Source organism: Scyliorhinus torazame, chromosome 5 (assembly GCF_047496885.1).
Source record: "Scyliorhinus torazame isolate Kashiwa2021f chromosome 5, sScyTor2.1, whole genome shotgun sequence".
NCBI classification, from domain to species: domain Eukaryota; kingdom Metazoa; phylum Chordata; class Chondrichthyes; order Carcharhiniformes; family Scyliorhinidae; genus Scyliorhinus; species Scyliorhinus torazame.
Genome location: NC_092711.1, coordinates 174,450,933 through 174,471,968, shown reverse-complemented (window position 1 = coordinate 174,471,968; position 21,036 = coordinate 174,450,933). Strand labels below are relative to the sequence as shown.

Sequence of the window (21,036 nt, the reverse complement as noted above, 5' to 3'; positions counted from 1 at the left end):
ATGACAAGGGGTAAAGTTAAGTTCAATAGGGCACACGAGTGGTCATCCTAAGTTAGAATAATATTCACAGCCAAAGATGTGCTGGTTGGGTGGATTGGCCACGCTAAATTGTCTGATAATTGGAAAAGAAATATAATTGGCTACTCTAAAATATTTTTTAAAAGTTAGAATTATAGAATCCCTGGGTGGGATTCTCTCCTACCCGGCGGGGCGGTGGGTCCCGGCCGGATGGAGTGGCGGGAACCACTCCGGCGTCGGTCCGCCCCAAAGGTGCGGATTTCTTCCCATCTTTAGGGACCAAGCCCTCACCTTGAGGGGCTAGCCCCACGCCGGAGTGGTTGGCGTGCCGCCAGCCTGCGGGAAAGGCCTTTGGCGCCTCGCCAGCCAGAGCCGAAAGGACTTTGCCGGGCGGCGGAAGTCCGTGCATGCGCGGGACCGTCAGTGGCTGTTGACAGCATCCCCGCGCATGCGCAGGGGGGATGTCTCTACCGCGTCGGCCATGGTGAAGACTGTGGCCGACGCGGAGGGAAAAGAGTGACCCCATGGCACAGGCCCTCCCGCGGATCGGTGTGCCCCGATCGCGGGCCAGGGCACCGTGGGGGCACCCCCTGGGGCCATATCGCCCCCCCCACCAGGACCCCGGAGCCCGCCCGCGCTGCCTAGTCCTGCCGGGAAGAGAGGTGGTTTGATCCTTGCCGGCGGGACAGGCATTCCAGCAGCGGGACTTCGGTCCATTGCGGGATGGAGAATTGCCGGGGTGGGGGGGGGGGGGGGGGGAGGGGCTCGCCGACCGGCGTGCCGTGATTCCCGCCCCTGCCGAATATCCGGTGCCGGAGAATTTGGCAAACGGCGGGGGCGGAATTCACGCCAGCCCCCGGCAATTGTCCAACCCGGTGGGGGGGTCGGAGAATCCCGCCCCTGTTTCTGGGAGGGCAGTTTACGAGCTTTGAGGGGCTGACTGATATGTTTGGATTGGCGTGGGGAGAATGTTTCAGGTATATGCGGGTGCTGGACTTTGCAAGGAAGGTCTTCCCGATCTTCCCAATAGTGCCTGTCTCCTCGCTGTTGGAGGCTGTGCTGTCAGCGGACGCGGGTGGGGGGTTGTGGAGAGGGGTTCGTCTCGGTGATTTACAGGAGTGTTTTGGAGGAGGATGGCGTGTCCATGGAGGGGTTAAGGCAAAGTGGGAGGAAAAGCGCTGGAGGAGGGAGTGTGCTTTGAGGTGCTTCGGAGGCTAAATGCCTCGACTTTGTGTGCGAGGCTGGGGCTGATGCCACTGAAGGTGGTGTACAAGGTGCACCTTACAAAGTCTTGTGGTCTTGGCACCTTCAGGTGATGCCACCTAAGACAGAGTAAATAAAATCAGGAATACTCAGGAAGTATCAATTCGAGGAGCATAGATCTCTCAGAGATAACAAAGGAATAGATCAGAGTTTTAGCAACAGATGCTCTGAGCCTTGGGTGGAGTCAGGCAATGTTACTGAGGTGGAATCCAGTCTTCAAGATGATGTAAATATGTGGTTGGGAGCAAGTCACGGGGTCAAATATCACACCAACCATTTGGACAATCTCTTTCAGACTCAATACAGTTGTCAGGATGAGGTTTGAAGTCAGTGGCTAATAAATGGAGTTTGTTACAGGGACTGAACGCAATGTCTTCCCAATACTGAAGTGGAGAAAGTTTCTGCTCACCCATTACTTACTGTCAGAACTGTGTGTGCCTTGGAGGGGAATCTAGATGTGATGGTGTTCACAGACCCGATACCCTGGTCCTTCAAGGAGGCGGAGGTTGAGGGTTTGGGAGATCCTGTCAATGTTCTGGTTAGATTTTGGAAATATAAATTCCCTCTCCTTCTCCACCTCTGCTCTCAATCTTTTCTCACTCTCCTCCCCCCACAGAGGCCTGAAACTTTTCTGGCCCAGACGTGTGGAAGGTTCCCTTCCCTGAACGACATCAGTGAATCGGTTGTTCTTTTGTGAAGATCTGGCAGTTTTCAAGGTGACCTTTTCCTAGTGCCGGCCTCACAAATGACCAGATTTCAGCTCAATTTCACAACCCACCTTTGTGTTCTTCTGGATTTTCTCTCACTCCTTTTTTCTGTCCAAACTGATTTCACAGGATATTGGAAGGGGAAGGTTTGTATTCGGGAAATATCACATCAGGATCTAATGGAGTCGCTTAAGTTATCATTACTGAATATCAGCAGGTTTTGAACATAATATAAGAACATAAGAACTGGAAGCAGGAGTAGGCCATCTGGACCTTTGAGCCTGCTCCGCCATTCAATGAGATCATGGCTGATCTATTGTCGACTTAGCTCCACTTCCCCGCCAGAACTACCATAAGCCTTTATTCTTCAAAAAACTATCTATCTTTATCTTGAAAACATTTAATGAAGGAGCTTCAACTGCTTCACTGGGCAGGGAATTCCATCGATTCACATGGAAGGAAAAAACACCGTTCACAGTGGAGAGAAACCATACATGTGTTGTGTGTGTGGAAGAGGTTTCAGCCAATCTTCTGGCCTGTCAAGACACAAGCGCATTCACACTGACGCAAAACCGTGGAAATGTGGGGATTGTGAGGTGGCATTTGGTTTCCTGTCTGAGCTGGAAACTCATTGATGCACTCACACTGGGGAGTGACCATTCATCTGTTCCGTGAGTGGGAAGGGATCTACTTGGTCATCAAACCTGCTGACGCAACAGCGGGTTCACACTGGGAGAAGCTGTTCACCTGCTGTGTGTGTGGAAAAGGATTCACTGATTCATCCAAGCGACCTAAACAGCAGCGAGTTCACACCGGGGGAGACCATTTGCCTGCACTGAGTGTGGGAAGGGATTCACTCATATATCCACCCTGCTGAGACACCAGCGAGTTCACTTTTACTGCAACAAACAAACGAGAAGCAACAATGCCTAAACATTATTTTTACAGGGAACGTATCCCTTAAACTATAAATAGAATGTTGCCCTTTTACTTTTCACAAAATCAAACATGGTTACATCGCTGAAGTTGTCACTCAATTCTCCTGGGACAAGCCCAATGTGATTCTTCGTTCCTATGTTTACTTCCATTCTATTCCTTTGCCTGACTGGCAAACCTTCATCCCAGAAGTGTCTTTTGCAATGATGGTTCTCCTGATGATATTCAGGTCCCGATAAACCAAGTGACTCTTCCAAATAGGGGCTAGGAGCTGGTTTAGCACACTGGGCTAAATAGCTGGCTTTTAAAGCAGACCCACGCTTGCCAGCAGCATGGTTCATTGCCGTACCAGCCTTCCCGAACAGGCGCCGGAATGTGGCGACTTGGGGCTTTTCACAGTAACTTCATTTGAAGCCTACTTCTGACAATAAGTGATTTTCATTTCATTTAATTTCAAATCCTGAAGTGGCGTTAGGTTTTTTTCTGCAAATCTTCATCTAATATCCTGTAAAAGGAATTGACAAACGAAAATTGAGAACAGGCAATTCTAGTTTCCATCCAACACACTCTCCCTCCATTTTCACTCTGCTGTATGTAATATTCATCCTCCTAATTATCTAAAGGTGCTGATTCCGGCTGACTGACAGATCCCTGCTCACTGCTTCCCATCTTGGAGAGGCCTGAAAATCTCCATGCAGACTGCCAGACATAAATGTGTCTATATTACTGAACTCTAAATGTGTGGAAAATACAGACTAGATTCACTTCCTTTCTCTACAGTTGCTGCAAGTTACCAATGACTCCTCAGGCCGGGATCGAACCCAGGTTCAGAATCGAACCCAGGTCCTCAGCACCGTATAGACAGCAGTGCTAACCACTGGGCCACAGTGCTGCCCTATTCAAAACAGAGTTGAGGAGAAGCTGCTTCTCCCAAGGGCTGTGAATCTGTGGAATTCACTACCCCAGAGTGCGGAGGAGCTGGGACAGTGAGTAAATTTAGGGAGGAGTTGGACAGATTGTTAATTGGGTCGAAGGGTTCTGAAGAACTCTCAGGACCGGGAAGAAAAGGCCAGGATGAGATCAGCCATGATGGAATGGCAGAGCAGATCAATGGGCCAAATGGCCTAATCCTGCTCCTATACCTTATGAACTTCTGAAAGGGGGAGACATTGATTTGCTCCCAGATGTTGGTAGAAGAGGAAGTTTTAGTCTGAAACCCTTCAACCTCCACATTGTGACATCACAAAGGCCCTCATTCTCTAAATCAGCCAATACGAATCAATCCGCTCCGCGGTGACGTCACTGCATTAGAGCGCACACGCCGGCGCGCAGACACGCGAGCCCAACCCCCACCCTCTGTTTCCTCGCCCCCAAAACTTCCTCGAGACGGTTTCCAGGCAACCGCCTGACAGTTCCGGCCGTCGGTGGTTTTCCCATCCCCTGACCCGGGATTGCGCATGTCTCAGGGAGTGGGGATGCTGCGCATGCGCATGTGAGCTCTCTTCCGCTGACCTTACCGCTCAGATGCTGACCAATGGGAAAACTTGGAGGACCGGAAAGACTCTGCCCCTCCGCCAATCAGAGCTCCACCATTGTCTCAATGCGGAAGCTGGACATGGAGGTTTTTGCCGAGCAAAGCTGTTGTTCCCCCCAACCTTGAATGAGCTTGAGCTGCACACAGACTCCTGTGAGTAAAACACTTTCTTTTCTCCCCCTTTCCATTTCTTTTCTCCCCCTTTCCATTTCTTTTCTCATTCTCACCTTCAATTGGTCACTTGCAGCAACTGAAGGGAACGGAAGTGAATTCAGGGAGGGTCAGACTCTGGAAAGGTTGGCCCAGGCCTCTCTCTCTCTTAAAGACATTGACATCCTTTGCTCCCTCAGCTTGACACATTTATTTGTCTGGCTAAAAGGATGGTCTGTTCCTAATGTTAACAATTAAAGGGCTGGTTTCCCCAGGAGATGGCTGACATTTAAGGGGTCAGTAAACAGGCCAAATCAAACCCAGCCAATTACTTCCCTGTCGGAATACTCTCCATCATCAGCATAGTGATGGAAGGAATCATCAAAGGCCCTATTAAGTGGCACTTATTCTGCAATAACCTGCTCCTGGACGCTCAGTTTGGGTTCCGCCAGTGTCACTCAGCTCCTGACCTCATTACAGCCTTGGTTCAAACTTGGACGAAAGAGCTGAATGCCAGAAGTGAGGTGAGAGTGACTCCCCTTGACATCAAGGCAGCATTTGACTGAGTATTGCATCAAGGAGCCCCAGCTAAACTGGAGTCAATGGGAATCAGGGGATAATTCTTCACGGGTTGGAGTCATACCTGGCACAAAGGAAGATGGGTGTGGTGATTGGAGGTCAATCATCTCAGCTCCAGGACTTCACTGCAGGATTTCCTCAGGGCAGTATCAGAGGCCCAACCATCTTCAGCTGCTTCATTAATGATCTCCTTTCCATCATAAGGTGAGAAGTGGTGATGTTTGCGGATGACTGCGCAATGTTCAGCACCATTCTCAACTCCTCAGACAATGAAGCAGTCCGTGTCCAAATTTAGTAAGACTTGGACAATATCCAGACTTGGGCTGATAAGTGACAAGTTACATCCGTTGCTACACAAGTGCCAGGCAATGACCATCTCCGACAAGAGAGGATCTAACCACCACCCCTTGACATTCAGTGGCATTCCCATCACTGAAACCCGCACAACCAACATCCTGGGGGTTACCATTGATCAGAAACTGAACTGGACTAGCCATATTAATACTGTGGTTACCATGGCAGATCAAGGGCTGGGAATCTTATGGCGAGTAACACGCCTCCTGATGCCCCAAAGCCTGTCCACCAGACATCTACAAGCACATGTTAGGAGTGTAATGGAATACACTCCACTTTGTTGGATGAGTGCAGCTCCAACAACACGCAAGAAGCTCGAATCTATCCAGGACAAAGCAGCCTGATTGATTGCGCCGCCTTCTGCAAACATTCAAACCTTCCACCACCGACAAGCAGTAGCAGCCATGTATACCATGTCCAAGATATACTGCAGTAACTCATAAAGGTTCCTCAGACAGCACCTTCCAAACCCACAACCATCTAGAAGGACAAGAGCAGCAGATACCTGGGAACCTCACCACCTGGAGGTTTGCTTCCAAGTTACACACCACCCTGACTTGGAAATATATTGCCGTTCCTTCACTGTCCCTGGGGCAACATCCTGGAATTCCCTCCAGAACAGCACAGGGGATGTAGGGCAGCATGGTGGAGCAGTGGTTAACGCTGCTGCCTCACGGCGCCGATGTCCCAGGTTCGATCCCGGCTCTGGGACCATGTGTAGTTTGTACACTCTCCCCCGTGTTTGCGTGGGGTTTCGCCCCCACAACCCAAAGATGTGCAGGTAAGGTGGATTGGCCATGCTAAATTGCCCCTTAATTGGAAAAAAATGAATTGGGTAATTCAAATTTATAAAAAACAAATTTTTTAAAAAAACAGCACAGGGGATGTACCAACACCTCAAGGACTGCAGCAGTTCAAGAAGGCAGCTCACCACTACTTTGGAAGGGCAACTGGGGATGGGCAATAAATGTTGGCCTGACCAGCATTGTCCACATGCCGTAAATTAATTTTTAAAAATTTAATATCGGACAAAGATATGTCTAGTGTTGTTATATGGTACGTATTATATATATTATTGGTGATTCTGTAATAAAATAAATGTATTATTATTTTTAGTTTTGTAATATAGTACTGTACCTACATTATATATTTCCAGTCATACAGTCATTGCAGCACTGACAGAATCCATTTGGTAACTCAAGTCAATGCTGACTCTCTGTACAGCAATCCAGTCAGTCCCATTCCCCCTCGATATCCCTGTTCACCTGCAAGTTTATTTTCTTGAAGTGACCATCCTATTTTATTTTAAATTATGAATCATCTCAATAACTTCCACAACCCTTGTGTGCAGTGAGTTCCCTGTCATGACCACTCCATGACTAAATAAAATTCTTCCTCAAGAATTTCCCCATCTCTAATCAGTAAATGTACTTATATGGAGATTTTCTACTCTTGTACAGGTTTTAGTGAGTTTAGATTTGTTGATCAGCACCTTCAGGAAAATTGGGAGGGAAAGTAAGTGAATACAGTCTGTATATTACACACACTTTCAACAAAAGAACAAAGAACAAAGAAATGTACAGCACAGGAACAGGCCCTTCGGCCCTCCAAGCCCGTGCCGACCATTCTGCCCGACTAAACTACAATCTTCTTCACTTCCTGGGTCCGTATCCCTCTATTCCCATCCTATCCATGTATTTGTCAAGGTGCCCCTTAAATGTCACTATCGTCCCTGCTTCCACCACCTCCTCCGGTAGCGAGTTCCAGGCACCCACTACCCTCTGCGTAAAACACTTGCCTCGTACATCTACTCTAAACCTTGCCCCTCTCACCTTAAACCTATGCCCCCTAGTAATTGACCCCTCTACCCTGTGGGAAAGCCTCTGACTATCCACTCTGTCTATGCCCCTCATAATTTTGTATACCTCTATCAGGTCTCCCCTCAACCTCCTTCGTTCCAGTGAGAACAAACCGAGTTTATTCAACCGCTCCTCATAGCTAATGCCCTCCATACCAGGCAACATTCTGGTAAATCTCTTCTGCACCCTCTCTAAAGCCTCCACATCCTTCTGGTAGTGTGGCGACCAGAATTGAACACTATACTCCAAGTGTGGCCTAACTAAGGTTCTATACAGCTGCAATATGACTTGCCAATTCTTATACTCAGTGCCCCGGCCAATGAAGGCAAGCATGCCGTATGTCTTCTTGACTACCTTCTCCACCTGTGTTGCCCCTTTCAATGACCTGTGGACCTGTACTCCTAGATCTCTTTGACTTTCATCCAGTAACATAGACATATATCTGTCTGGCAGCCTGCATGAAGATTTTCAGGTCTCTGTGTCCAGGACAGGAAGTTTGGATCTGTCAAACAGCCTGAATCAGCACCTTCAGGAGAATTGGGAGGGTGAATATTAGATACAGCAGAGTGAGAATAGAGGGAGAGTGTGTGGGATAGAGATTTAGAGCATTTCAGGGAAAGAGAGAGGAAAGAATGTTCGATATAAACTAGAATTGTCAGTTCTGAGTTTCTATCCTGTACTGACAATGATTACTATTGTAAAATCTGTTTGCAGGAAGTTAGAACGAGAGGAGTTTGAGGCCGATATCTCAAACTAAATATCATGTCAAGAACTGACTGAGTCACTCAATTCTTGGGAACTGAAGATCATCGGCCTTTGAATCTAGAAGGAGAAATGCTTGTCTATTCTGTCTGCTTCAAGATATTTTAAACATCAGTGTGTCTGGAAAAGCACTGAGACACACACACACCCATGTGGGACTATTACAGAGCACTGACTGTGGAAAGAGCTTTAACCAGTGACACAGCCTGAAAAAATACTACACCATTCACAGCAGGGAGAGACTGTATATGTGTTGTGTGTGTGGATGAGGCTTCAACTGATCATCCAACGTGGTGAGACGCAAGATCACCCGGACCATGGAGAAACCATGGAAATGTGAGGATTGTGGGAAGGGATTCAAAGGCCCGAACGAGCTGGAAAGGCATCAATGCAGTCTCACTGGAGAGAAGCCGTTCACCTGCTCTGACTGTGGGAAGGGATTCACTCAGTTATCCAGACTGCAGAGACACCAGAGAGTTCACACTGGAGAGAAGCCTTTCACCTGCTCTCAGTGTGAAAAGAGATTCACTCACATTGGCAACCTGCGGAGACACGAACAAGTTCACACTGGGGAGAGGCCGTTCACCTGCTCTGACTGTGGGAAGGGATTCACTCAGTTATGCAGACTGCAGAGCCACCAGAGAGTTCACACTGGGGAGAGGCCTTTCACCTGCTCTCAGTGTACAAAGGGATTCACTGACATTGGCAACCTGCGGAGACACGAACGAGTTCACACTGGAGAGAGACCGTTCACCTGCTCTCACTGTGAAACGGATTTCATTGATAGTGTCAGGCTGCGGAGACACGAACGAATTCACACTGGAGAGAGGCCTTTCACCTGCTCTCAGTGTGAAAAGGGATTCACTGACATTGGCAGCCTGCGGAAACACGAACGAGTTCACACTGGAGAGAGGCCTTTCACCTGCTTTCAGTGTGAAAAGGGATTCATTGATATTGGCAACCTTCGTAGACACGAACGAGTTCACACTGGAGAGAGGCCTTTCATCTGCTCTCAGTGTGAAAAGGGATTCAATGTCATTGGCAACCTGCGGAGACACGAACGAATTCACACCGGGGAGAGGCCATTCATCTGCTCTGTGTGTGATAAGGGATTCATTCAGTTATGCAGACTGCAGAGCCACCAGAGAGTTCACACCGGGGAGAAGCCGTTCATCTGTCCTGTGTGTGATAAGGGATTCACTGAATTATCCAGCCTGCAGAAACACAATGTCACTCACACCAAGAGCAGGCCCTTTGAATGCTCTGACTGCAGGAAGGGTTTCAAAAGCTCACAGCTACTGATGTCCCACCAGCGCATTCACTCTGAGGAGAGACCGTTCAGCTGCTCTCATTGCACAAAGAGGTTTAGAACCTCATCCAACCTGATAAAACACGAGCGAGGTCACACCGGGGAGAGCCTGTTCACCTCTCCGACTGTGAAAAGATTAACTCGGTCATCACTTGCTGAGCCACAATGTCACTCACACCAATGAGAGACCCTTTAAATGCTCCGACTGTGGGAGTGGGTTTAAAAGCTCTCTGGTACTGATGTCCCACCAGCGCATTCACACTGAGGAGAAACTGTTCAGCTGCTCTCTCTGCACAAAGAGGTTTCAAACGTCATCCACATTGCGGAGACACCAGTGAGGTCACACTGGAAAGAAGCCATTCACCTGCTCTCACTGTGGGGAGGGATTCACTCAGTCGTCCAACATGCTGAGACACCAAAGGGTTCACAAGTGATGATGGGTTAAATTCTGCTGTTATTCCTGCTGTTAATCACATCCAGGACTGAAGTGGGTGGAGGGATTTGTCTTCTCATCAACTCCTCCTGCTGCTAGGATGTGGCGATCCTGGCGAACTACTGCTCCCCGGACCTGGAATACCCGACTGTGAAGTGCCGTCCATACTACCTTCCATGGGAATTCTCTTCTGCGATCATCACGGCGGTCTACATCCCACCCCAGGCGGAAGTGAAGAAGGCGCTTGATGAATTGTAACCGCTATAAATAACAATGAAGCAGAATACCCGGAGGCCTTGTTCATTGTGGCCGGGGACTTTAACCAGGCCAACCTCGAGTGTATTGCCAAAATTCCACCAATACATCTCCTGTCCCGACAGGGGCCCCAACATCCTTGACCACTGCTACACAAACATCAAGGGCGCCTCTCGATCCGTCCCCTGACTGCACTTCGGAAAATCGGAGCACAAGACGGTGCTCCTTCTCCCGGCATACAAGCAGAAACTGAAGCGGAGAATCCGGTTAAGAAGGTCGTGCAACGCTGGTCCGAGGCAACAGAAGAGCTCCCACGTGACTGCTTGGAGTCAGTGGACTGGTCCATATTCAAGAACCCCGCAGCCAACCTAAACAAGTATACCAGCACCGTCACAGACTTCATCAGCAAGTGTGTAGAAGATTGTGTGTCAAAGAAGGTAGTACGTACGTTACCCAACCAGAAACCATGGTTTAATCGGGAGATTCACTCCCTGTGGAAGGGCACGTCTGAGGCATTCAAGACAGGCGACCCTGACCTAATCAAAAGATCTAGGTATGACCTCCGCAAAGCCATCACAGACTCCAAGAGACAACACCAGGACTCCCAAGAGACAATACCAGACTAAGCTGGAATCACAGATTAACGACATGGACTCTCGTTGGTTGTGGCAAGGCTTAAATAACATAATGCGTGCAAAGTAAAGCCGAGTAGAGTCTTCAGCAGCAGCGCAGCCCTCCCCGACAAACTCTGCGTTCTATGCTTACTTCGAGCAGGAAACCAACAAACCTTGGACACACCCATGCCCACCGTCATAGCCTCCAAAGCCAGATTGGCCTTCTTGAAAGTGAACCCTCGGTAAGCGACAGGTCCTGACGGGATCCCTGCCATGCACCCAGATCCTGCGCTGACCAACTGACGGGTGTGTTTGCGGACATCCTCAACCTCTCCCTACTCCGTTCTGAGGTTCCCACCTGCTTCAAGAAGACCACCATCATACCGGTGCCAAAGAAGAACCAGGCAACGTGCCTCAATGAATACCATCCGATGGCCTTGACATCGATCATTATGAAATGCTTAGACCACAGCTGGAGTAATGTGTGCAGTTTTACTCCCCTTACCTTAGGAAAGGTATTGCCACAGAAGAACAGCAACAAAGTTTCACCAGACTTGTTCCAGGTTTGACAGGACTGTCCTATGAAGAGAGATTGGGGATACTAGGTCTTTTTTCTCTAGAGTTTCAAGGAATGAGGGATTTAATTGAAACTTATAAAATCCATAAAGGAATAGACAGAGGAGGTGCAGGCGAGATGTTTCCCTGGGTTGGAGAGTCTGGAACCAGGGGACACAATTTCAAAATAAGGGGGAAGCCACTTAGGACCGGTCTCGGAGGAGACATTTCTTTACTCCGAGGGTTGTGAATCTTTGGAATTCTCGACCCCAGAGGGCTGTGGGAGCTCAGTCGCAGAGTGAGTTTAAAGCAGAGACTCACAGATTTCTAAATCCCAATAACACAAAGAGATATGGGGATAGTGGGGGAAAAGGCATTGAAGTGGTTGACCAGCCATGATCGTATTGAATGGTGGAGCAGGTTCGACGGGCTGAATGGCCAACTCCGGCTCCGATGATATAAAGATGGGTAGGAAAGTAAATTGTGAAGAGGACATAAGGAGACTACAAAGGGATATGGATAGGTTAAGTGAGTGGGAAAAGATCTGCCAAATGGAGAATAATGTGGGAATATGTAAATTTGTCCTTGTTGGCCAGAAGTATAAAAAAGCTTATTATCTAAATGCTGCGTGATTGCAGAGCTCTGAGATTCAGAGGGATCTGGGTGGCTGAGAGCATGAATCACAAAAGGCGAGTATACAGGAACAGCAAGTAATTAGGAAAGCTAATAGAATGTTATTGTTTATTGTGAGGGGAATTGAATACAAAAGTAGGGAGGTTATGCTTCAGTTATACAGGACATTGGTGAGACCACATCTGGAGCACTGTGTACAGTATTGCTCTCATTTAAGGAATTATGTCAATGTGTTGGAAGCAGTTCAGGGAAGGTTTACTGGACTCATACCTGGAATTGGAGGCTGGTCTTATGAGGAATGATTGGACAGGCTGTTTAGGTGACTTGATTGAACCGCATAAATCCTGAGGGGCCTTGACAGGGTGGATGTGGAAAGGATGTTTCCTCTTGTGGGAGGATCTAGAAATTGGAGTCACTTTAAAAGTAATAACTTGCCCATTTAAGGCAGAGGAGAACTTTTTTCTCTGAGGGTTGGGAGTCTTTGGAACTCTCTTCCTCAAAGGGCAGTGGAAGCAGAGTCTTTGAATATTTTGAAGACTGAGTTGAATAGATTCTTGATAATCAAGGGGGTGAAAGATTATTGGGGGGTCGGCGGGAATGTGGAGTTGAGGTTACTATCAGATCAGCCGGGAACTTATTGAATGGTGGAGCAGTCTCGAGGGGCCGAGTGGCCTACTCCTGCTCCTAATTTGTATGTTATCACATCCTTTCTAATAGATTTTAGCATTTTCCCTCCTGTTGATGTCAGGCTAATGGGTCTGTGGTTCCCTGTTTTTTCTCTCCCTCCTTAAATATTGGGGTTACATTTACCACCTTCCAATCTGCAGGAACCATTTCAGAATCTATAGAATTGTGAAAGATGATCACCAATGTATCCACTATCTCTACAGCCACCTCTTTCAACACTCTGGGATGTAGAGCAGCAGCTTTTGGGGATTTATTAACTTTCAACCACATTAATTTCTCCAGTACTACTTTTTCACTAATTCTAATCTCTTTCAGTTCCTCGTGCTCACTGGTCCCTTGGGGGTCTCATATTTTTGGGACAATTTCTGTATCTTCCACCATGAAGACAGACACACATTGTTTAGTTTCTGTGTCATTTCCTCATTCCCCATTATAAACTCTCCTGTCTCTGCCTGGAATGGACCCACATTGGTCTTTGCTAATCTTTCCCTTTTCACATTCCTATTGGAGCTTTTCCAGTTCTCCCCAGTTTGCTCTCACATTCTATTTACTCATTATGAGTTTCTTGATCCTCCTTTGCTGAATTCTCAAACAAGTTTCCAATCGTCAGGGTTGCACTTATTTTGGCAACTATATGAGTGATAAGATCTATTTTATCTTCAAAAATGAGACCAAGATCTGGTTGATTGGAGGTGTCCAAAAATACAACTTTATTGCTAATTATCCACCTTGATTCTCTTGCATAAAAATAAATCAAAATGCAGATCAAATAATACATCAAAACATAATAGAGTTAAACAAAAACATGAGAAAATATTAGGAAATCAATAGATGGTTCATAATTTCATAAAGCATGAATACAGAAGAAACTTTAGTCATGAAACTTTATTCTTAAAGAAATTCTTATCAATGGTGTAACCCCTTATTGGTTTCAAATTCTCAGCTGAGGCTTCCTGATTTATTCAAAAAACTCTCCGTCACTTGGAGCATGATTTGTTATCCAGGCATTGGTCATTACTTAAGATTCATTAATATCTATCAATTTAATTAAATGTCTACATGTTCCTGCCACATGTACCAATCCTCTGAAGATAAGGTGTTCTGCATTAACCTTGCTTGTTGCTCAGGCTTTGCTACATTTTGTGAATGTTTCTGTTGCTGAGGCTGCGATACTTTTTCACTACTACATGTATTTGTAGAACAATGGTTTATTCATTACGAGGGCTTTTATGCAACTTTTCTTGAAACCGTGTTAGATTCTGACACATCAAGTTGCTGTACAGCAATTCTCATATTTTTATATGAAACAATGACTTTGCCTTGTGGATATTCCATTTTCTGTCTGTATGTATACTGAATTTAAGAATTATACTGCATTGATTCTTCAAGGTACCAATAAATCAGTGAAGCAATAAACCTATAATCTATCAATGAGCCTCTTCCTTTGACCTAATGGAATCTTTAATTTTTCTTGTTAGCCACGGTTGCGTCACTTTCCCTGTTGGATTTTTGTTTCTGAAAGGAATCTATATTTTATATAAATATGTGTAATTCTTTAAATGCGATTGCCTGTGTATCATTACACATTTTATTGTATGTTCCCAATCAACTTGCCCCTCATAGCTTGACAGTTTCCTTCTGTGACAGAACCATGTAACCACCAAAGCCTATCTTCATCTAAACCTGCATGCTTTGGGGTTCCAAACAGAAACAGGAACTATCTGGCATCTACCTTCCAAACACCCTTTCACTCTGTGATCCTTATGAAATTTGCCACAAGGCTCAAAAGCATCAGTCGTGAGAAGGCCAGTCCAGCAGAAAGAAACCCTCCGACCCTCCCCATTGACCAACTGTCAGAATGAACAAAATGCAGTCCTGGATGTAATTGAGGAGCAACAATAACAGCAGAATCCAACCCCTGTAATCAATTGTGAACTTGTTGGTGCCTCAGCAGGTACGAGGAAACACAATCCCTTGCTACACTGAGAGCAGGTGAACGGCCTCTCCCCAGTGTGAACTTGCTGGTGTCTCGGCAATGTGGATGATTCACAGAATCCCTTCCTACACTGAGAGCAGATGAATGGCCTCTCCCCAGTGTGAACCCACTGGTGCCTCTGCAGGCTGGATAATTGAGTGAATCCCTTCCCACACTGAGAGCAGGCGAATTGTTTCTCCCCAGTGTGAACTCGCTGATGTCTCCGCAGGGTGAATGACTGACTGAATCCTTTCCCACAAAGAGAGCAGCTGAATGGTCTCTCCCCAGTGTGAATGCGCTGATGAGCTTCCAGTGCAAATAGGAGCTGCAGTCGACCATTTGGCACATTGAACTTGCTCAACCCTGTCATGAGCTCAATGGCCGATCTAGCTCAGCACCATTTCCCCACACTATTCCCCATTTCCCTTGGTGACTTCAACATCTCGAAACCTATCAACTCGATCTGGATAATACTTGATGAATGAGGCTCCATAGTCCTCTGGAGTAGAAAATTCCAAAGTTTCACCACATCTTCGAGTGAAGAATTCACTCCTCATCTTAACTTTCAGTCCATTTTCCTACCTGTTCCCCATGATCCTCAACTCCCTCATCAATCAGAATTCTGTCTAACTTCACGGCACCAAGGACCCAAGTTTGATCCCGGCCCTGGGTCACTGTCCGTGTGGAGTTTGCACATTCTCCCCGTGTCTGTGTGGGTCTCATCCCCACAACCCAAATATGTGCAGGGTAGGTGGATTGGCCATACTAAATTGGCCCTTAATTGGAAAAAACATGAATTGGGTACTTTAAATTTAAAAAAGATGTTTTGGTGAGAGGGGGGTGGCGTCACAATCAAATCCAGTGACTACCCACATGTACTTTGTGTCAGTTTGGGGTCAATGTCCACCCCCTCATTTTTCATCCGAGTCTCATAAGGTTGGAGATGGCTCTGGACAAGTAATGGCGGGCGCAGCTCCCACAATCCTCCCATGCTGGTGAAACTGCTCTATCCCAGGTGGATGGGTGGTCTGGAACTGCACATGTCCAAGGGAGAGGGACCCTTAATTGAAAACAAAAACAGAGAACTTATAATAAAACAAATAATTCTGTCTAGCTCATCCTTGAATATATTCAATGACTCCCAGACTCCACTGGTCCCTGTAGGAAACTAATTCCAAAGATAAACTTTGAGGTAAGAGATTACTGAAAATATATAACATGGTTACAGTACAATATTACAAGAGTAGAAATAATAATAAATGTTCTTTACAGGTCCAGACGGAGTGACTGGGAAGAGGGGTAACCCCAGGTTAAAGACGTGTGAAATGTCTCCAGCCAGGACAGTTGGTAGGATTTCGCAAGCCCAGGCAGATGGTTTGGGGGGTGGGGGGGGGGGGGGTGGGGGGGGGGGGGTGAATGTAATGCGACATGAATCCAAGGTCTTGGTTGAGGCCGTACTCACGTGTGCGGAACTTGGCTATAAGTTTCTGCTCGGCGATTCTGCATTATTAGGCTTGCAAAATCCTACCAACTGTCCTGGCTTGAGACAATTCGCACCTCTTTATAACCTGTAATTATCCCTCTCTCCAGTCACTCCGTCTGGACCTGTAAAGACTTAATTACCTGCTAAGACTCGCATTCAAAAGTATCGTCTTGCATCATTGACTTTGTCTGTATCTATGTTTCTGGAACCCACCTCTTCATTCACCTAAGGAACAGTGCTCCGAAAGCTAGTGATTCGACTAGTGTTGGACTTTAACCTGGTGTTGTAAGACTTCTTACTTTTACTTTAACACAATGAACAACCACACTCCATGGTAACGTCGCTGAAGTTGTCACTCAATTCTCCTGGAACCAATCCAGTGTGATGCTTCGTTCCTGTGTTTACTTCCATTCTATACCTTTGCCTGACTGGCAGCCCTTAACCCCAGAGGCGTCTTTTGCTGTGATGGTTTCCTGATGATATTCAGGTCCCGATAAACCAAATGACTCTTCCAAATCCTGAAGTGACGTTTTTTTCTTCAAATCTTCGTCTAATATCCTGTAAAATGCAAGTTGAGAACAGACAATTCTAGTTTCCATTCTCACTCTACTGTACGTAATATTCATCCTCCCAAATCTCAGAAGGTGCTGATTCAGGCTGATTGACAGATCCATGCTCACTGCTTCCTGTCCTGGGCAGAGGCCTGAAAATCTCCATGCAGGCTGCAAGACAAAAATATGTCTATAATACTGAACTCAACATGTGTGCAACATACAAACTTCCTTTCGCTTCAGTTGCTGCAAGTCACCAAAGTCCCCTCAGAATGAGAAAAGAAATGGAAAGGAAAAGTAGATTTGGAGAGGCTACTCCCTCTTAATAATAATAATAATCGAGGGCAGCACAGTGGCGCAGGAGGTTAGCACTGCGGCCTCACGGCACTGAGATCCCAGGTTCGATTCCAGCTCTGGGACACTGTGTGGAGTTTGCACATTCTCCCCGTGTTTGCGTTGGTTTTGTCCCCATAACCAAAACGATGTGCAAGCTAGGTGGATTGGCCACGCTAAATTGCCCCTTAATTGGGGAAAAAAAATGAATTGGGTACTCTAAAATTTTAAAATAATACTAATAATCTTTATTATTGTCACAAGTCGGCTTACATTAACACTGCAATGGGGCGGTACGGTGACGCAGTGGTTAGCTCTGCCGCCTCACGGCGCCGAGGTCCCAAGTTCGATCCCAGATCTGGGTCACTGTCCGTGTGGAATTTGCATATTCTCTCTGTGTTTGCCTGGGTTTTGTCCACACAACCCACAGTTGTGCAGGGTAGGTGGATTGAACACGCTAAATTGCCCCTTAATTGGAAAAGATGAATTTAGTAATCTAAATTTAAAAAAAAAACACGGCAATGAAGTTACTGTGAAACTTCCCGTGTCGCCACATTCTGACACCTGTTAGGGTACACAGAAGGAGAATTCAGAATGTTCAATTCACCTAACCGCACGTCTTTCAGGCATTCTAGAACAAGAGGTAATAGTCTGAGGGTAAGATGGGCAGCATGGTAGCACAGTGGTTAGCACCGTTGCTTCACATCTCCAGGGTCCCAGGTTCGATTCCGGCTTTGGTCACTGTCTGTGGAAATCTGCACCTTCTCCCCGCGTCAGCGTAGGTTTTGTACGGGTGCTCCGGTTTCCTCCCACAGTGCAAAGATGTGCAGGTTACGAGGATTGACCAAGATAAATTGCCCTTAGTGTTCAAAAAGGTTAGGTGGAGGTTCCAGGGGCGGCTATGGAGGAGTAAGTCACACATTTGGTGCTTTTGGACCTTTCCCCCCAACTTTTTTGTACTTTTGAGTGCTAGTTCGGAAGGCATAGGCACTCAGGCACTGACTCCAGACACAGGTGTATGGAATTAAGAAGCAGAAAGAATCGCAAACAGTTGAAGAAGTGGGCAAACAAGGGCAGTGTACAAGCTGCTGCTGAGGACAATATGGCCGACTTCCGGACCCTTAATGCAGACAGCCCAGCCAACAACGGAGCATCTGTTGAAGGTCATTCATGAGGGCTTTAATGCTTTGCAGCGGAACAGTATAGACCCGATTCAGAAGTATATCGAGGGCCCTGAGCATAGGCTGGATGCCCAGGATCGTACGATCCAGAAGCTGGAAAAGGCGCTGGAGGAGCAGGAGGATCACCAAACGGTGGGGGAGGTGGAGATGGAGAGGTTGAAGGACCAACAAAAAAGGCTTCTGGAGATGGTAGAGGGGGGGTGACGGGGGAGGAGTTTTTGTTCTATTCACATATTCATAAGGTGTATTCCCGAATTGATCTTTTCATCATGAGCAGAGATTTGTTAGCGGGGGTGACGGATGTAGAATATTCGGCGATCGCTATTTCGGACCATGCCCCACACTGGGTTGATCTGCAGGTCTGCAAGGAAAGTTTTCAGCGCCCTCAATGGAGGCTGGAGGTCGGTTTGTTGGCAGACGAGGCGGTGTGAGAGGGTGAGGAAATGTATGCAAAACTACCTGTACGTCAATGACACAGGGGAAGTCTCAGCGGTGGTGCTCTGGGAAGCGCTGAAGGCTGTGGTGAGAGGGGAGCTGATTTCGATCAGAGCACATAGGGACAGGACGGACAGGGCAGGAAACTTGGTAGGGGATTCGGCGGGGCTGAACAAGGTGTTCAGGGATTTCTATAGCAAGCTTTAATCCTCAGAACTCCTGGGGCGGGAGGGGATAAGACGCTTTCTGGATGAACTGACCTTCCCAAAAGTGGGAAGGGGATTGGGGATTGGTAGACTGGTTGGGGACCCGATCAGGACTTCAGAAATATTGGTGGGCTTGAGGGCCATGCAATCAGGTAAAGCCCCAGGGCCGGATGGGTATCCGGTGGAGTTTCATAAAATTCTCCGAGATAGTGGGGCCGGTGCTGGCTAGCGTTTTTAATGAGGCACGAGACCGAGGGGTGTTACCCCCAATGATGTCACAGGCCACCATCTCGCTGATATTGAAACTGGACAAAGACCTGGAGGCATGTGGGTCCTATAAGCTGATCTCTCTGCTCAACGTAGATGCTAAAATTCTGGCCAAGCCCTTGGCGGCTAGGATTGAGGACTGTGTGCCAGACGTCATTATGGAAGATCAAACCGAGTTAGTCAAGGACAGGCAGCTGGTGGCCATCCTAAGAAGGCTGCTGAATGTGATTATGATGCCCCGGAGAGTAAGGAGGTAGAGGTACTTGTGGCAATGGATGCTGAGAAGGCTTTCGACCGGGTTGAGTGGGACTATCTATGGGAGGTGCTGGGACGTTTTTGGTTCGGGGAGGGCTTTATCGACTGGGTCAGACTGTTGTACCAGGCTCCAGAGGCGAGTATGAGGATGAACAGGACGACATCTGACTATTTCAGACTGTACCGTGGGACAAGGCAGGTGTGTCCCCTCTCCCCACTGCTGTTTGTGGTAGCAATAGTGCCGCTGGCAATTGCCCTAAAAGCCTCTAGGGGCTGGAAGAGGCTGGTACGGGGGTAGGTGTGGAACACAGAGTTTCATTGTACGCTGACGACCTGCTCCTATACATCACGGATCCAGTGGCTGGGATGGGTGAGATTATGGGAATCCTGAAGGAATTCGGCTGGTTGTTGGGGTACAAACTAAACATGACAAAGAATGAGTTGTTTGTAGTCCAGGTGAGGGGCCAGGAGGGTAGGTTGAGGGGGCTGCCGTTCACGTTAGTGGGGGACAGTTTTAGATACTTAGGGATACAGGTGGCGCGGGACTGGAGCTGTCTGCACAAGTTGAACTTGTCTCGGTTGGTGGAGCAAATGAGGGCTGAGTTCCGGAGGTGGGATGTGCTCCCACTGACACTAGCGGGGAGAGTGCAGACAGTTAAAATGACAATCCTCCCGAGATTCCTGTTCATCTTGTAGTGTCTCCCCATTTTCATTCCGCGTTCTTTTTTCAAGAAGGTTAATAAAATGATTATGGGATTTGTGTGGGCGGGAAAGTCCCTGCGGGTGAAGAGGGTGATGCTCGAGAGGATCAGAGGGGAAGGGGGCTGGCGCTGCCAAACTTCAGTAATTTCTACTGGGCGGCCAATATGATTTTTTAAAAAATAAAAAAATTTAGAGTACCCAATTATTTTTTTAATTTTCCAATTAAGCGACAATTTAGCGTGGCCAATCCACGTAACCTGCACATCTTTGGGTTGTGGGGGTGAAACCCACGAGACATGGGGAGAATATGCAAACTCCACACGGACAATGACCCAGGGCCGGGATTTGTACCCGGGTCCTCAGCACCGCAGCAACATAGCTATGATAAGGAAGTAGATGGTGGGTGCGGGGTCGGATTGGGAGCGAATGAAGGCCGCTTTGTGCAGGGGGACCAATTTGGCAGCCCTGGTTACAGCGCTCCTGCCACTCCCACCAGCACGGTACTCCACGAGCCCCATAGTGGTAGCGACATTGTGGATCTGGGGCCAATGGAGAAGGCACATGGGGGGAATGGGAGCATCGGTTTGGTCCCCAATTTGCAATAATCACCGGTTTGCCCCAGGGAATATGGACAGTGGGTTCTGAGCATGGCAGAGGGCTGAGATTGAGAGGATGGGGGATTTATTCTTGGAAGGGAGCTTCCCGAGCATGAGGGCGTTAGAGGAGAAATTTGGGCTGGCGAGAGGGAATGAGTTCAGGTACCTGCAGGTGCGGGACTTTCTGCGCAGATTCAGTCCTTCCCACGCCTGCCACTCAGGGGGATCCAGGACAGGGTAGTGTCCAGTGGATGGGTGGGGGAGGGGAGGGTCTCGGATATATATAAAGAACTTATGGGAGCGGAGGAGTCAGACCGAGGAGCTGAAGCTTAAGTGGGAAGAGGACCTTGGAGGTGAGATAGAAGAGGGCTTATGGGTGGAGGCGTTGAGTAGGGTGAACACGA

At 47.6% G+C, this 21,036-nt stretch overlaps 1 protein-coding gene and 1 long non-coding RNA gene across 2 annotated transcripts in view; one reads left to right on the top strand and one right to left on the bottom strand.

Annotated features, from left to right (window-relative positions):
* The window catches only part of LOC140422408 (uncharacterized), a 176,229-nt gene that overhangs the window by 103,731 nt on the left and 51,462 nt on the right, over positions 1–21,036 (bottom strand). The window lies entirely within an intron of this gene.
* Positions 4,505–14,079, top strand: LOC140422379 (uncharacterized). Its single transcript, XM_072507396.1, has 2 exons — positions 4,505–4,611; positions 8,115–14,079. Exon 2 carries the CDS (start codon positions 8,480–8,482, stop codon positions 9,653–9,655), a length of 1,176 nt encoding a protein of 391 aa, XP_072363497.1. The 5' UTR covers positions 4,505–4,611; positions 8,115–8,479; the 3' UTR covers positions 9,656–14,079.

What these genes read in the sequence shown, in the direction of transcription:
- LOC140422379 (XM_072507396.1), top strand. Translation starts at nt 8,480, where the DNA reads ATGGAGAAACCATGGAAATGTGAGGATTGTGGGAAGGGATTCAAAGGC.